This window comes from Capsaspora owczarzaki (assembly GCF_000151315.2).
Source record: "Capsaspora owczarzaki ATCC 30864 unplaced genomic scaffold supercont2.6, whole genome shotgun sequence".
In the NCBI taxonomy this organism is placed as follows: Eukaryota; class Filasterea; order Ministeriida; family Capsasporidae; genus Capsaspora; species Capsaspora owczarzaki.
The window spans coordinates 349,587-366,212 of NW_011887297.1; the positions used below are offsets into that span (position 1 = coordinate 349,587).

Below are 16,626 nucleotides of genomic sequence, written 5' to 3' on the forward strand. Positions count from 1 at the left end.
CCAAACTCAAATCCGCCGGCGCTCGCAAATCCCAAGGCGCTCGCAAATCCGCCGACACTCCGAATCCGTCTCGCTTCGGCCCTGGGGCCCCCTTCGCCAAAAGTACGACCACAACAGCAGCAGCAAAAACAGCAGCAGCAACAGCAGCAGCAAAAACAGCAGCAGCAACAGCAGCAGCAAAAACAGCAGCAAAAACAGCAGCACCAACAACAACAGCAACATCACCGCTCCACAACCCGCCACCTTCATCTAGCTCGCCCGAATCGAGCGATGCTGGTCGTCGAAGTCGTCTCCCTTCCCGCTCATACACGCCCAACGTACCAAACTACCTTGCGACACCCACCTCATCCTCATCGTCTTCACCCGACGCACCCCCGTCGTTGACCTCATCACCACCTTCCACACCACCATCATCGTCTTCGTCCGCTTCCAATAATGCGCCGCTGGGCGGATCATCTACCCCCACTGCCACACCAGCAGCGACCCCTTCAACCCCGTCAGCTGTCGGCTCGCCAAGCAGCAGCATTCCAAAAGTCGCACCACAGTTGCAACACGCTGCTGAAGATTCTGATTTGGTTTTCAATCGCTGCGCGCAGGACATTCGACAAATTTTGACCGAACTATCACTCGCCAGCAAGGAAGTGGTTTCGTCCCCTTCTTCGGCCCCGCAGGCTCCTGCTGACGCACCACAGGCTCCTGCTGACGCACCACAGGCTGCTGCTGCTGCTGCTGCTGCTGCTGCTCAGGCTGACTCTAGCGCCACACCACTGCCATCGTTTGCTATCTTTACATCCGCACCGACGATGACTGATCTGTCACAGCTGCGCTGCACCTTGCAGCACTACGACATGCGTTCACACAACCCGTCCAAAGCTGTTTTCCGCTCACATCGACTTTCTCAGCGATTTCCAGCTGCTCTCGATGTCGAAACGGCGCTCGCTGCTGGCCACAACGTATTCGCCTTGGATTTGACACTCTACCTGCTGCCTCTCATTCGGCGCGAAACGGTTCGAGTCTCCCTCACGACGCTTGCCATTGCGAACTGGCGGCTTGCCCAGTCGCGGGGCTCTGCGCAACAATTGGTGAGTGAGTGAGTGAGTGAGTGAGTGAGTGAGTGAGTGAGTGAGTGAGTGAGTGAGTGAGTGAGTGAGTGAGTGAGTGAGTGAGTGAGTGAGTGAGTGAGTGAGTGAGTGAGTGAGTGAGTGAGTGAGTGAGTGAGTGAGTGAGTGAGTGAGTGAGTGAGTGAGTGAGTGAGTGAGTGAGTGAGTGAGTGAGTGAGTGAGTTGGAGACAAAGAGTGTGTCCCATTCGCAGCTATACCGAAAACCCCTTCCCACTGCCGCGCGAGGTGGTGCCTGATGCATATGCTCTTGATTCCCTTCGTCGTCCCATTCGCAGCTATACCGAAAACCCCTTCCCACTGCCGCGCGAGGTGGTGCCTGATGCATATGCTCTTGCGCATCTCGCTGAAAACGCCGATTTTGCTCACCACATTCGACGACAAATTTCTACCGATGACCGCACTCCGCACACTGCCTACGGTGTTTACCAGGAAGTGGCTTGCTGGATTGCTGTCGAAGAACTGCCCCGCGCGCTGGATGTTGCCACGGCAGCCGCACGGTAAGAAGAACCTACCAGTTTGTCTTTCGTTTTCCCCCCCCCCCGCTCCCTTCTTCCCCCCCCCTTCCCCTTGTGCGCTCATTCTTTTTTCTGACTGAATCTGTGCTTTGCACCAAAGCAGAAATGTGGATCGGCTTGACTTCCGAGCCTTTGCCGCAGTTCTGCTCCAATCACGAGGGCGCAGCACTTGGCGCGACTTGATCCGCGAGGTGACAAGCAACTCCGAAGCCAACCCTCCTCAATTTGTTCGCGACGCACTGTTTGTGTGCGCTGTCGAGCAACCGAATCTCGCGCAAGCTGAAGCGAGCGTCATGCAGCTTGTCGGCTGGATGAATCAGTCAAACCATTCCCTCACGATTGACAACTGGAACAGCGTTCTTGCTCTTGCCGTGCGCCGCGGAAACCCGGCTGTCGTCGCTCGAGTGCTCGAGACCATCTCGAATGCCGGGCTTTCTCGCAACACCGACACACTTCGCTTGCTGCTTGCAGATGCTGTGCTGCAAGGCAACTTGCTGTCGGCCATGTCGTTTGCAATGACCATTCACCAACTGGAGGGCCGAGTGCGCTTTAATGAGATGGATTTGCTCGAGCGAGCCTACGCTGCCACCGCAACAAATCCAGCCTCGTCCCCTGATCGTGAGACGTTTTACAACCAGTTGCAGTCGTTGGCAAAGGCGAGCGGATATCAACTTGCGTCGTCGAGGCAGCCTAGTGCTGTATCCGAGTCATCTGGCAAACCCCGTGACACTGCCTCCCTCAATCGCGATGCCGAGCTCGCACGAGCGGGCTGGTATTCCCTATTCCAAGCGGAGGGCAACGCGCGGAGTCGTGGCGCCACGATCCACGCTCCATCATCCGCCCTCGCGTGATCAAAGCGTCGAGTTCGATCCCCCCCCCCTTTTTCTTCTATGAATTGAACACCAACACCATTTATGTACGACCACTTTCCCATTAAAACGAACAAGCACGATTTGGCAAAACAGCCGATGAGTGGTTGCCATTCTCGATCAATACTCAACATAATACTGAGGAAAGTCGAAGAGCATTTCAAATTCAAAAGTTGAAATCAACAGCAGCAATAACAACAACAGTAATAACACGACGAGGACACACAACAAACAATTTTTCACAGAGACAATCCAACACACCAAAAAAACCGCACCAGAAGTAGTCATTCAGAACAAAAAATCAATAATCTGCACACAAACTTGGCATCAACTGCTAACACACACGCGCACGCAAGAAAAAACAAACAAACCTGGAGTTTTTCACTCCAGCTGAACTAGTCCGAGTCATCAGAGTCGCTGCGCCGCTTGTGAGGCCGTTTGGGCTTGGCATCGCCGGAAGCAGGCTTTCGCTTCTTGGGCGCGTCGCTCTCGTCGCTAGATTTCGAGGCCTTGCCTTTACCCTTGGACTTTGGCGTGTTGCCTTCGTATAGTTCATTGTGAATCATGCTGGTGGTATTTCTCGGCTTGCCCTTGCCAGATTGCATGTCGCTGCGGATTTGGTAGAAGCGCTTCCACTCTTGGTTGGCCTGCTGGTGCACAATGAGCCTGGCCACCAAAAGGACAAACAGCCCCATCAAGATCATGCATCCAGCAGCAAGACCAATGACTGGGCCGGGATCCGTGTCAGCCGTTTGAGTGAACGCGTAGGACTGCGTGTTGTCGCTCGTGTAGCGCACAAACACGTCGTTCTCGCAATCGGACAAGCAGCGACAGTCGCCAACAAGCGCGGCCGTGACAATCTGCTGGCACGTCTGCTCGTTGCCGCTTGGGAGGCAGGCCATAATATCGTTGCACCAGAAACAGGTCGTGTTATAGTCATCCGAGTAGGTAGCACACGCAGCACAATCGTTCGAGAAGGTCTGGCAGATGCTTGTCGTTGTGAGGGGACAGCCCGACTCGCCAGGAGTGCAGAGCGAGCAGTCCTCGCCGTACCACGGAGCAATACAGCGACACGCGCCACACTCGCACGCACCACGCGCGGGGCCGCCGCAGTTCTTGGCGGACGCAGGGCAGCTGAGCGAAGAGTCGCAGGTGCAGTCGATACCAGACCACGCGCCTTCGCACACGCAGCGCCCGCAGCTGCAGCTGCCATGGTTGCCGCACAAGAGGCCGTTCGCGTCCACTGGGCAGGATGCGGTGCTGCACGAGCAGGTCGCTTCCAAGATGGCACCGCCCGTCACGCCGTGTTGCCAGCCGTCGTCGCACTTGCAACGCCCAAAGCCCTGGCACGTACCGTGACCGCTGCACGCCAGGCCGTTAATGAGTGGGCAGGCGTCTTCCACACGAGTCTGACACTGCGAGCCGCTGTACCCGCCAGTGCAGTTTGCGCATCGACCACAGTCGCAAGCACCACGATTGAAGCAGTTGTTGGCGCACGTCGCGCCCACGCAGCCCGAGGTGCACGCCACCAGCGCACCATCCGACACAATAATCGGGAAGGATGCGGGCTGGCCAGAGGCACGCAGCCCCAGTGTCACCGGCGCAGTGAGGCGCGTCGGGGTGAAGAGGGTGACCGAGACAGTCACAGACGTGGCCACCTGCGCGCCGGTAACGTCCAGAACAGACGCAGACGACGGCTGGACGCGGCGTACGATGGCGTTTCCGGAAGGATCGTAGATGTGCACGCTGTTGGCCACTGCACGGTAGCCCTGCTGCAATCGCAGCATCAGGTTGGTCGCGCGCTCGTCCAGCTGCACAACTGCGCCATGCCCAAGCTGCTCAACAAGGCCATTCGGGCGGCCGTATGCCCAGCTCAGGTGAGGGCGGCTGGCCGGGACGCCAAAGATGGGCACAACGCCCGACGGCGAGAAAGCGCGAACAAACTCGGCGACGCTCGGGTAGTCGTGCGTGGTCATTGGGGCAACGAATGCGCCCGACGGCTGCTGGACGAGCTGGCATGTTGGGACGAATGGGGTCTCAATTCGTGCACGCAGGCCGTCCATGGCGAGATGGTAGCCGTCGTTTGTGAGAACAAAGACCTGAAAATGAAAAACAAACACACACACACACACACACACACACACACACAAAAAAAAAAAACAGCAAATAAGCAACAAAAAAGCACAAGAATCAAGACATGGAGCTCAGAACGCAATATTACAATCTGCCGAGCATCCGACCGCCAGTTGATGATGCTTGGGCACAGGGCGATTTGCGAAAGGGCATCGAGAACGGACTGTTTCACGCCAAAAGAAAAAACGAACATGTCAGGTTTAAATTGTCGCTGGAAATGACCAGTCAGCCCCCGCCTTATTCAACAATACTCACGTTGGGTGCATCGAGATCGCTCGACACTTGGACTGCTTGCAGCGCAGCGTGGAACTCGAGGGGGTCGGACGTAAAGTTCAAAAGATGCTGGACGTTTTGGGTGGGCAGGTTGGCTGGCGGCCAAGCGACGTCCGGGTCGGTGAAGGGTTGCACTGGCTTTTCAACAAACACACCCAGGCCAAAACGGACACTGGGGCTCTGTGACGCGAGCCATTCGGTAATGTTGGTGCGGAGCTGCTGGAGCGTGTGAATGTCGCTAAACATGCCACTGCTCGCGTCCAGCAACAGGTAAAAGTCCACCGGCGGATACTGCACCGGTGTTACTGTGATATCAAAGGTGAACTCGCGTCCTGTGTCCCAAGCAAAATCGAGCATCAATGCAGGAGAATCGGTGAGACTATGAGGCAGCAAGGCAGATTCACTTTCCAGCCCTCTCCACCATCCCCCCCCTCCAGCTCTGCAGCCCTTGCACTGCCAACAAAATGGAGTGCATGGAGGGGGGGTGTTTGCATGAATGACAAGGAGCAAGGAGACCAAGCTTGCAAATATAAACTCACCCATCCGTAGCTGGGCAGTACCGTTCGCTGGCGAAAACACGCTTGCGCTCGGGCTCGGCTGGAAGGCGCCTGCGGATGCGCCTGGGACGTTGTTTGGGAGCAGCTGGCCTGTCGGGTTGATCCACGACGCCTGCGGGCATTGCGCGGTGCCGTCCGTGTTGAGCATGCACGCGCCCGTGGACTTGCACCAGCCGCACGACGAGGTCTTTGACAGGCACGCATTGCACGACTGCAGCTCGAGCGCGGTGCAGTCCTCCACTGCGGGGGGGGGGTGCAGAAGCAAGGTCAAGCGGTGGTGTGAGTTGGAGTTGGAGTGAGGATGGAAGCGAGAGATGGAGAGCTGGTCGAACGAGGGCCCAACTCCTCACAATTGCGAATTCGAGGTTTGAGAGTGACCCAATGTGGCGCTTGGGAGTGAGTGAGAGTGAGAGAGAGTGAGCGACGTCAGAGTGAGGATGGGACGAAAGGGAGGGCTTGTTGTTAAATTGCTGAAAGAGCACAAACCTGTCAATGCGCTCACTTCGACGCTGCTGATGCAACTGACGAGCAGCAGCATTAGTAGCAGCAATGCAAGCAGAGGCAGCAGCAGCAGCAGTAATGGCCGCCGCTGTGAGCGAGACAACGAAGAAGAAGAAGAAAAAGAAGAAAAAGACATTGTCGAACAAAAAAAAAAAAAAAAAAAAAAAAAAAAAAAAAAGGATTGAGTTTTTTTTTTTTTTTGTATTGAATTTGCATTGAATAATGTTGGATTTTTTTTTTTGAGGATTTTTTTTGATTAATGATTTATTGTGGATTTTTTTTTATTTTGTTCGCATTCTTTTTTTTTTTCTTTTTTTTTTTTGTTTCTAGTTTTCAATTCCAAGCTGTGCAACATTTTTGAAGAGCTGACATTCAACAAAACAAAAGGAAGAGAAAAAAAGACAAATAGTTGAAAAAAGAAGCCGCAGCGAAAAAGACGAAAAGCCAGAAGAGAAGAGAGAAGAAGTGAAGAGACGAGAGCAGGACGAAACGATGAGCGCGCTTCCTGCCACCCGCTCCTTCACTAGCACTGCGACTACTACTGCTGCTACTACTAGCAAGCGCACGAGCAGCAGCATCGCCCGTCGTGGTGGTGGTTGTGGTGGTTGTGGTGCCCGCTCGTCCCACCACCGCTCCACTCTCCTTGTTCTGCTCGCTATTGCTGCTGCCGCTGCCCTGCCCGCTGCCCACGCCGCCAACAACATCAACGTCGCCGCTGCGTGGACCAAGCTCACTTCATCCGCACCTGGCTTTGCAAAGAGCGTCGCCATCACTGAACGGTAAAACCACTATTTGGCTCTGTGATTGAAGGAACGAGAAAAAGGGATTTTTTTTTTTTTTTTTTTTGCTTTGTTCTCCTTCTTTGGTCCACCGCCGCTCAATCCTGCCGCTGTCTGAAAAGTGGCAAAAAGCCACACAGCGTCGATTCCTACCGCTTGAAGTGGATGGATTGGGGGGGGGGAGGCGGGGAGCAACAGCCAGTTTGCCGGTCCCATTCTGGCATTTTCAAAGCAATCAACAAAGGAAACTCGCTCTCTGGATGATCATTCATTCATCAAGCATGCATGCATGGCTGCGCACCTCAGGCACAAGAAGCAAAATGTATTGCAAGCAGCTTGCATTGAAAGATTTTTTTTTTTTTTTTAAAAAAAAAACCGGAGGGAACGTCGTGTAATGGAAAAAGCAAACGCAGGAAGTCACTCCTTCCGCCGCGCCGTTTGGCTTTGGCAGTCCTTCGCGTCAACATACACGAAATCCAAGACCAAATGGTGCCTTTTGTGGGGGAGATGAGCAAATCCTGACCTAAAAATCTTGTCCCTTTTGTGTTTTGCACCAATTTTTTGTGCTCATGAATCAACAACTCACACCTGCTTTCCTTCCACTTCCTCTTCCTCAAAACAGACCCAACGAGGACTTGGACATTGGCATCGAACCGCTCGTCATTGCGGGCGCGCCGGACGCCAACTCATTCGCCGGACAGGCCTACTTGTTCCAAATCCACCGCGATGTGATTGGGTTTGCCCCAAAGTTCACCAGCCTGGGCAGTTATGCCGGCACGACGGACGATCCCGTCAGCCTGTCATACAATGGAAACGCCACTGGCGGCCTGGCCTCGGGCACGCCGATGGGCGCTGGCATGGGCTTTTACATTGGCACTGGCAACATCACTTCGGGCGCGGACAATCTGAACGTGCTGCTTGGCGCCCAAGCGGCCGAAGAGGAAGTTGTCTCTGACATTTCGATTGTGGAAGGGTTTGAAGCGTGCAGCAGTCCTCCGTGCGGCTCTGTCGTCCAGCTCCCGATCAAGTACCGCGCTGGCCAGCTGCTGGCAACCACCGTCCAGCAGCAAACCGGCTGGCGCGCCGCTGGTGCGTTTTTCAGCACCTTGCCGCCGGATGCAGAGTTTTGCCACGAGCCCTTCCCTGGCCTCATGTCTGAGCCGTCGCTCTTGCGCACCTATGGCGCGCGTCCGCGCTCGTCCTGTGTCTCCCAGCTCGGCTCCTCGCTTGCGCTGGGCCGTGTCTGGAATCCTAGCCATTCGGCCGACTTTGCCTCCGACAATTCGGAAATCATTGCCGGTGCGCCCATGTCCAACCGCGTCATTGTCTTTTCGCTGCCGCCTGGCAACACACCAGGACCCGTGACCTCGACCGTCATTTCTCCCGTGGCAGCAGTCGCCCTTGCATCCTTCTCCACGTCGTCCTCCATCTCGAACGTTGCACGCGCTGCCCTCGAGTGGGGATCGCTGTTTGGAAACAGCGTGGCGTCTGGCGGCTCGCTCAACGGCGATCAGTGGGACGATGTGGCGATCGGCAGCGTGCGCCGCTCCGATACCTACCGGCAGCGCGCCTTTGTCGGGTCCGTGTCCGTGTACGCGGCCGTGCGTGACGGTCAATCCCCTCAGCGGCTCGCCTTCTCGCCGCAGCCCTTCTTTGAGGTGTTTGGCAGCCACACTGGCTCGTACTTTGGCTGGCAAGTGCTGATTGCGAACGTCATCACCACGCGCTTCACCCCGACCCAGGGCCTGCCAGACTTGCTCGTCAGCGCCCCGATGGAAAGCATCACCCTGCCCGATGGGACTCTCCTGCCCGACGTCGGCTGTGTGTACATTTTCGTTGGCTCTGGCCAACCCACGGGCCCGTTCCAGCCTTACTCGCAGCGCATCTGCGGTCGGCAAACGGGCGAGCGCTTTGGCTACACGATTGCGACCATTGGCGACATTAACGCTGACGGCGTCACCGACTTTGCCGTCGGCGCGCCGCGGTACGATGCAAACGCTACGCTCTTGGACGTGGGCTGCCTCCACGTCTTCCTTGGCGGCGTCATTCGGGTGAGCTCGGTCGCTGATCAAATCATTTGCGGTTACGCTGCAGGCGCCACGCTCGGCACCGCGTTTGCGGGCGGTATCGACTTGACCAAGGACTTTATCTCCCCTCCCTATCCAGACTTGCTGGTGGGCAGCCCTGGTCAGCAGGAGGTCCTTGTGCTCCAGTCGCGCGCTGTTTCCAGGCTGACCATCTCTGGCTCTGCCAATCGCCTGTCTGTCATTCCTGGGCAAACCGCCACCTTCACGTTTTGCGTGGCCAACCAAGGGCCCTCCGACGCGATTGGTGTGCTCGTGGCGCCGCGGTACAACTACACTTGTGGCGCTTGCAGCGTTCCCTCCACGCCGCTCGTCACGATGCCAACCATCGCTGCCGGCACCATGGCTTGCTCGAGTGTGACGACGCTTGCTGCCGTGACTGGCTGCTGCAACTTGGAGGCTTCCAGCGAAATTGTCCAAATCTCTCAGGGTCCCTTCGACACGCCGCAAACGCTCGCCGCCGATTCCGTCGTCGCCTTGGCTCGCCCGTTGACTGTCTACGTGTGCCCGACTGCCACACCAGCTTGCGGCTACAACATTGCCATTGCCAACCCCACCGTGTCGCCCGCAGCTGGGCTCAAGCTGGGCAGCCCTTTCACCGTGTCGGTTTCTGCTCAGCTGGTCGATACCAGCGCCACCACCAATGGCGTCAAGCTGACTTTCAATGTCCTTGAAGGCATGCGACTCGATTTGCAGTCGAGCCTGCTGCAAGGCATTCCCTGCGTCGCGCAGCCCGCCAACATGCTCGCCCAAACTGCTTTGCGCTCGATTCGCTCTGGCAGCACAGTCTCCTATCCGTCCTACACTTCAGACCCGACGTACAGCCGCTTTGCTTCGGCCTGGACGGAAGTGACATGCTACCTGGATTCCGTCCTGGCCTCGACGCGCACGGTGGTTCCCCTGTTGTTGGTGTTTGATACAAGGCTGGTCGCGCCATTTGCCAGTTCGTTTGATATGCGGATGGTCCTGTCCGCTAGCACGCCCGACACTGTGCCCGCCAACAACAACGTGACTGTGCCTGTGACTGTCCTTGGGCCCAAGGTCCAGGTCACTGCCCACTCGGACCAGGGCCAAGTGGTTGAAAACTACCCCTTCACCATCACAACGCGTCTGTACAATGCTGGTGGACAGGAAGCGCGCAACCTTGTGCTGTCGGTCGTCTTCCCGTTCTACGCCGCTCGATTGATTGCCATTCCCTCGACGCACGGCAGTTGCGAGGTCGACGCCTTCCAGCGCAGCGCTCCGCTTTCCGGTGTGCAGCCGGCTGGTGGCGATGTGCCGTTTATTTGCACGCTTCGCCGGCTCGCGCCAGGTGAAACGGTTTTGCTGCCGATCGTTGGTGCCTACAATCTCACCGCCACCACCGACACCACTCTGCCGTTTTCAGTGTCCCTCGTGTACGGCGGCCAGACCGCCCCGCTCCACTCGTCCACCACCATCCGAGCAACCTTCAACAAGCAGTATGCGTCTGCTGCGCGCCAGCGCAACACGGATGCTGTCGCATGGGGCACCTTTGTTGGCTTGCTGATTGGCTTGGTGGTCCTGCTCGTCATCTTTGCCATCGTCATCTACTTTGAGCTGTTGCGGTCCACCAGAGCGCCTCCGCCGTGGGACCAGCTCCGCGACGCCTACGAAAAGAGCGGCGCTCTCAAGAGCATGCCTTCCTTCCTGCGCAAGACGACCCCCAAGACCCAGGAGGAGGTGCTCGAAGAAGAGCGCGCCAAGTGGGAAGCGCGCGAGGCCCGCCGCAAGAACGATGCCGAGCGCGCCGAGATGGAAAAGACCGAGAAGGCGCGTATCAAGGAGGCCGAGCGCAAAGTCCGCGAGGCCGAGCGAAAGCTGCAAGGCACCGCCAAACGAAACAAGCCCAGCGCCTTCTTTGAACGCCTCCGCAGCGCTGCGCAAGCTGCTCCCACAGCCCCTCCTGCTACTACTCGAGCGCCCGCTCGCCGCCGTGCTTCTTGGGGCGGCCCTGCACCCTGGCCGCAGCCTCCAGTCAAGGAGCACCCTTCTGGAGCCCAAACTCTCAGCTGTCTGCCAAACTTGGGCAAGGGCAGCAAGGCGGAGCTGAAGAAGGCGAAGGCCTTGTGGGCGGACGATGTCGCGCGTGTTCGTGCCGAGCGTGCCGCGGGTCCAGCTGCCTCCTCATCGAGTCTGGCTGTACCCATGTCCCGGGAAGAGGCAAAGAAGGTGTACGAAGGGTCAGTGTCGCGAAACCAGCTTGGTATGCTGTCGCCCGACGAGATTGCTGCTCTTGCAGCCTATGGTTTCCTTGACGCCGCGATGGCGGCCCAGCTCACGCAACGAGCCCGGCCTCAAGCCGCGCGCCACACGAGTCTGGCTGAGATCAAGCTGGTCAAGCAGGCGGCTCCTGCCGCACCCCCGCTTGCTCCCGCAATCTCCGGCTCGGTTCCCTCCATTTCTGTGGACAGCGACGAGCTGCCACTGATGGCCTCGGCGACCGCTTTTACTCCAGAGGAAATTGATTCGCTTCCAAAGCCACCCCCGCAACACGAGTTGTATGCTGAGGAGGCGTCGTCTGCAGCTTCTTTGGCCGAGGCCGCTTCCGCTGCTGAACAGGAGGCTGCGGCAGTGTCTGCTGACGAGGCCAGTACACCTGTGAGTGTTCCGAGCAACGATTCCGTGCTAGTCCCGATCGATGGCGAGGAGTCCAACGGCGCTGGCGGCGAGACTCTCGCAACAGACCCGCCAGCTGATGCTCCCCCGCCGCCACCCCCGCTGCCGTTGCCGCCCACGACCGACCTTCCGGCTCCGATCCAGGCGCCTGACGAGGAGCCTCCGCCACCACCTGCCCCAACTGCTCCTCCAGCGCCCGTCGCACGACCTCCGCATCCCGTCCTAGTGGCGCAGGTCAGCGCGCGTCAACTCACGCCCGCACCACTGTCGCCGCCAGGCGATGCTCGGAACTACGACAGTGACGATGATGGCACTTTTATCTAAAGAGAGAGGAGCCGAGTGTTAATGTTACGATACATGCTGTTGTTTTATTGCGTTTGTTATTCCTGTTGATGATGATGATGCTTCCATGATTTTGTTTTCTTGTTCTTTTGCTCTTTCTGTCAGTTTTTTTTTGGCCTTTGTTACTGAGCGATTGTTCTTTTGCTGTCTTGTTATGATGCTGTGTATGATGTCCTGCTTTTGCTAGTGTTGAAATCGACAATTCTAGTGATCCTCTCACGACTTCAATCAACAACACCAAGTTCCATGGCTGCAACCAATAAGTAGCCACTTCATGGTTCCTATTGAGCATGTAAATTCATGGGCTCACTGGAGCGAGGGGAAGAGAGGAGGAGGAGGAGGAGGAGGAGGTCGGGAAGGGAGAAGCCTTTTTCGTAGTTGTTTCTGCTGGCGAACTAGTGATGCTCAAACTCTGCTCTACTTAGACGCATACTAAGGCATGTCCAAGTAACTCCACAATGCGGAATGAAAGCATTGTAGCGTGCTTGAAGAGGGCGGCGGACGGGGACAATGAATCCAAAGCTGGTTTCTGAATCTTGACCACAAAGTCGACAAGATGTCTGAAGCACCTGGTTGCACCTGACTGTGATTTAGCTGCTTGCGTCAAAACGAAGTAATCGACATTTAGAAAGTTAGAATTACTCTTTTTGTTTTTTCTTGTTTGATCATCTTTGGTTTCTCCGCTGGTCGGCGCCAGAAAAGCTGCTTTTTCACCATTTTCCATCCATTGCCCGTCGACAGCTCGAATGACCACCATCCTATCGCCTCTCCCTGCTTCTGGGCAGATGACACACCATCCGGACACACGGTTCCATCATCTGGCTGAGGATGCAGTGAAGCCTCTGCCTCTCAACATGCCCTGGATGGCCCAGTCGGTAAAGCAAAACTTGAACCCATCGCTGTCATCATGTTATCTTGCAGAGAACCGTTCTACAATGAAAATCTTACATGCACTTGACACAGTTGGATGACACATTCTCCAGCTCTTCGTCAGAGCCGACGACGAATGACGACTCGAAGGACAGCAGCAGCAGTCTCGATTCGTCGTTCGAGCGTTACGAACAAGACGCCAAGCTTGCCAGTCACAACAACGCTGCTACTGTTGATGATAGCGAGGCGCAATACACTGAAGATGACGACGAGGACCAGTGGACTGACTGCGACGACGAACTCGAGTCGTTCACACAACTGCAAGTTCCTCGCATTATTTGGCCACCCCATCGCGCACCTCAACTCGAATTGAAAACGCTTTCATCGATTCTTGTCAATCCCTATCTCGCCGTTTTGGGTGTTGAGTTAGAGAACAGTCGCTTTTTGTTACAATTACCTTTTCACGTTTTTGTCTGTCATTCTCTGGTGTTTTTGGCGATCATGAGCACTACTTCGAGACGTGGTGGAGGCGGCGCTCGTGGCGGCGGTCGTGGCGGCGCTCGTGGCGGCACTCGTGGCGGCACTCGTGGCGGCACTCGTGGCGGCGGTCGTGGCGGCGCTCGCCCGACTGCTGCAAGCACGACCGCTGCGAGCACAACGGCTGAAAGCACGACCGCTGCGAGCACAACGGCTGAAAGCACGACCGCTGCAAGCACGACCGCTGCAAGCACGACCGCTGCGAGCACGCCTGAGGAGCTTGCTGCCCTTCCACTCCCGTGAGTTCGTTGGCGGCTTTGGTTGAAGGCGCGAAAAAAAAAAAAAAAGAAAAAAGAAGCGCGGTGTCCCTCTCCGTCCCTCGGGAGCAGTCCACCGCTTCCCCTCCCCCCATCGCCCAAACCGACAAACGCTGCTGACTAAATGCACTATGCTCTATCCAGGAGGGATGTCCGCAGTGCGGTGCGGGCAGTGTGATGCTGGCAGTGAATCTGTCCTTTGTTTCAAAACGCTTGTTTCAAAAACGCGCGTTCATCTGCAACTGATTTCCCGCCATATTTTTTTCGCGGTTTTTTTTTTCTCAACCCACTCCTCCTTGGAGACGTCGAGACGAGACTCCAATGCGTTGATGAAGTGTCATTGGCATTGCGTTGCGATTGTTAATGGTTCTTGCTCGCCGTTGGAATCGACGGTCGGCAGGAGGGGATGGCGAAAAGAGATGCTGGAAATGGGATGAAACCCCATGATGCAGTGATGAGATGCGTGGATGAATGGCCTTCTCTGTCTGTCCATGACAGAATGGCGTGTTGCTGATTGATGTTGTTGGGTGTCACTATGGCGCAAGGGCTGCGCGATGCGCTCTTGGGCTTCGCCTTTGTTTTCTTGATTGTGTTTTTTGGTTTTTTTTTTGTTCTTTGCTTGTGTTTTTCTGCTTTCCTTTCTCTTTCCTTCCAGTAATCCCGTTGCTCTGTTGACCATTTTGATTTTGATTTTGTTTTTCGTTCGTTTTTCTTCTTCTTTTTTGCTTTGGGGGGGGGGTGGGAAGGAGGGGCAGAGGGAGGGAGGTTGGAAGTTGTTGTTTGTCCCTCGTTTCTTTGGCAAGCCAGCAGCAGTTGGTTAGTGTTTCGTATTCGAGAACAAGCGACTAATCACACAAAATGCTTTGAATGTGTCGCAAACTCTGCTCTGGCTACGCATTGTACAGGATTATAGACGCGATTGGCTCGTTGCAGAAAGAAGTGAGAGGCATGGAGGATCGCCTTACAGCGCAAATCACAGGCGTGCAGAAAGACGTAAAAGATGTGCAGATACAGCAGGGTGCGATGACCGAAGCCCTCTTTGAGGTGCTGACGAAGGACTCGTCGCTTGTGCCCAACGTGAAGTTAGCTTCACTCAAGGAGGCGCTCAAAGTCGTTGTCGCGCTTCTGCAGGCGGTAAGACTACCACTAATAGCATGTTGCAGTTGGTGTTCGTGCGTTCTTGGCAACTCATCGTCATTCCTTCGTCTTTTGATCGCGAATTTCACCAGAATCCCCAGAGCGCACGCCTGTTTGAGCTCATGGACGTCCAGAGCCACACTCGCGAGATTGCTGATCGGCTCTGGGTAAGTCAACACAACGTTGAAAGTTGTGATCTGTTCAAGGATGCCGAGGTGGCCGCGAATGCCTTGTTCGGCGAGATGGCGATGCCCGGCTCTGCTCCTACGCTCGACTGGATGAAAATCAAGCCAAGTCTCGCAGGCGCTGGCGGGCTGCTCTCGCACCTCGTGGATCAACCTGCCCTCGAGGCAAAGTTGCGCATCCTTTGGCCTGACTTTGACAATCGCGCCCGCCAGGCTGAAGTCTTTGGGGGGCTGCTTCACGATGCTGCAACGGAGTTCCAGGGCATGTGCAACAAGGCAACCGACCATTCTTCCCTGCCAGAGTTGTCTCCCAGCCTTCACGAAATGCTCTGCGGCAAGCTCGGACTCTTGGTTGCCGTCAGCATCCACACTCGCTTGAAGCCGACGCTCAATCTGCATTTGGGCGAAGTGGAGTGCGATGCCATGGCACCACTTGATGACCCTGTGCAGCCTCATGTTGGGGTGCAACTGGTGGAGATCAAGCGCACTCCAAAGCCTGTCAAGGCTGCTCAGAGACAGCTGCTGATTCGCTCGGCACTGTTCGTTGCGCTCTTCCAGCTGATGCCGCGGCAGAAGAAGGAGACACAGATCCCAATTCACATTCAGGGGTTCTTCTACACGTCTGGACCCCACGGGCTACGTGAGCTTTACGGTGAAAAGGCCAAGAAAGTGCTCCGTGACGAGTTCAAGAACAAGGTGTTTGGGGACGCGAGGACGGAGACTGACCCAGAGCTGTCGTTCGCCATCTTCCCTCTGATTAAGTTCAAGCCAGCGATACCCTCTTGGGCCACTTTGGTATTTGTTGCTTCCTCGACCTCCGCTGGGTCTGCTCCTGTCAAGGCTCCTGTCGAGGCTGCTGCCGCTACTCCTGTCGAAGATGCTGACCCTGGTCCTGCCAAGACTGCTGTCGATGCTGTTGTCGATGCTGTTGTCGATGCTGTTGTCGATGCTGTCGATGCGCAAGATCAGGCGCTTGTCGCTCCGCCTGACGTGGCGCCTGCCGAGGATGCCGCCGAGGATGCTGTCAAACTCCTCGCGAAGCGTTGGAAGAAGCCGTCACTCCTGCTGGCGTGCACCCTGCTTCTGATGATGCTGCTGCTGGTCCTGCGGACCAAGACCGCTCTTCCACTGAGTAGTTGAGACCACCAAAGAGCTAGTACTTTGTGTTTCCTGTTGCCTGTCCTGGGACACGTTGCTCGTTCTCTGTACCGCTCTCTGCTTTCGTGCTCCACCTTCTGAATTGTTCCCCGTGCCGAAGCGTGAACCTGTCTTTTGCCCGCGGCTAATCGTTGCCTGTGTTTTGCATGGACGGCGATTCAGTTGTTGTTGTTGTTGTTGTTGTTGTTGTTGTTGTTGTTGTTGTTATTGTTCTTCCTCCCTGCTGTAGCCCTATCGCATTGCTTGTGCCTCGCTTTTTGTTGTTTGCCAAGCCCTACCACTCAAAAACAAAAAAAAATAAACTCGTGTCGTGTCTTAGTGACTCCGAAAGTGAAGTCGGGACTTGTGGTAAACGACAGCGTGAATTACGGCGGACCGAACGCTGAGGCATTGCTCACCTGTGTACCACAAAAGACATGCTGCTTGTGACTGCGGTTGATAAACATGCTGTCATGACAGGGAGTGGGACAGACACTGTCGGAAGGAGCGACAACGCGCAACCGCGTTCTCCCAAGATGCAAGATGCGCGATCAGCTTTCATCAAAGACGTTGCCAATCTTTCGTGCAAGTTGTTTGCACGATGTCTCAGCTGGTTTTAAAAAAAGCAAGCTCGATCAGTTCAACTGGACGTCTACAGGAAGATCTATTGTTCTTCCATCAGCTCGACCTT

The 16,626-nt window shown here is 55.9% G+C and overlaps 5 protein-coding genes across 5 annotated transcripts; 4 read left to right on the forward strand and 1 right to left on the reverse strand.

Annotated features, from left to right (window-relative positions):
• Positions 1-140: 140 nt before the first annotated feature.
• On the forward strand, positions 141-797 carry CAOG_08751 (hypothetical protein; the record flags this gene model as incomplete). The annotated part of the gene is made up of 1 exon (XM_011272079.1): positions 141-797. A coding segment is annotated over one exon (657 nt), but the record flags the coding sequence as incomplete, so codon positions are not given.
• Positions 798-803: 6 nt separating this feature from the next.
• Positions 804-2,488, forward strand: CAOG_04085 (hypothetical protein; the record flags this gene model as incomplete). Its single annotated transcript, XM_004347860.1, has 3 exons — positions 804-1,090; positions 1,398-1,619; positions 1,741-2,488. The coding sequence occupies 3 exons, from the start codon at positions 804-806 to the stop codon at positions 2,486-2,488; spliced, it is 1,257 nt and encodes a 418-aa protein (XP_004347910.1).
• Positions 2,489-2,648: 160 nt separating this feature from the next.
• On the reverse strand, positions 2,649-6,125 carry CAOG_04086 (hypothetical protein). Its single transcript, XM_004347861.2, has 5 exons — positions 5,956-6,125; positions 5,452-5,709; positions 4,895-5,244; positions 4,728-4,802; positions 2,649-4,605 (listed from the first exon to the last, which is right to left on the reverse strand). The coding sequence occupies exons 1-5, from the start codon at positions 6,104-6,106 to the stop codon at positions 2,902-2,904; spliced, it is 2,538 nt and encodes an 845-aa protein (XP_004347911.2). The 5' UTR covers positions 6,107-6,125; the 3' UTR covers positions 2,649-2,901.
• A 175-nt stretch (positions 6,126-6,300) lies between these two features.
• CAOG_04087 (hypothetical protein) lies at positions 6,301-12,047 on the forward strand. The gene is made up of 2 exons (XM_004347862.2): positions 6,301-6,749; positions 7,372-12,047. Exons 1-2 carry the CDS (start codon positions 6,463-6,465, stop codon positions 11,792-11,794), a joined length of 4,710 nt encoding a protein of 1,569 aa, XP_004347912.2. The 5' UTR covers positions 6,301-6,462; the 3' UTR covers positions 11,795-12,047.
• Positions 12,048-14,424: 2,377 nt separating this feature from the next.
• Positions 14,425-15,938, forward strand: CAOG_08752 (hypothetical protein; the record flags this gene model as incomplete). The annotated part of the gene is made up of 2 exons (XM_011272080.1): positions 14,425-14,610; positions 14,706-15,938. The coding sequence occupies 2 exons, from the start codon at positions 14,425-14,427 to the stop codon at positions 15,936-15,938; spliced, it is 1,419 nt and encodes a 472-aa protein (XP_011270382.1).
• Positions 15,939-16,626: the final 688 nt, after the last annotated feature.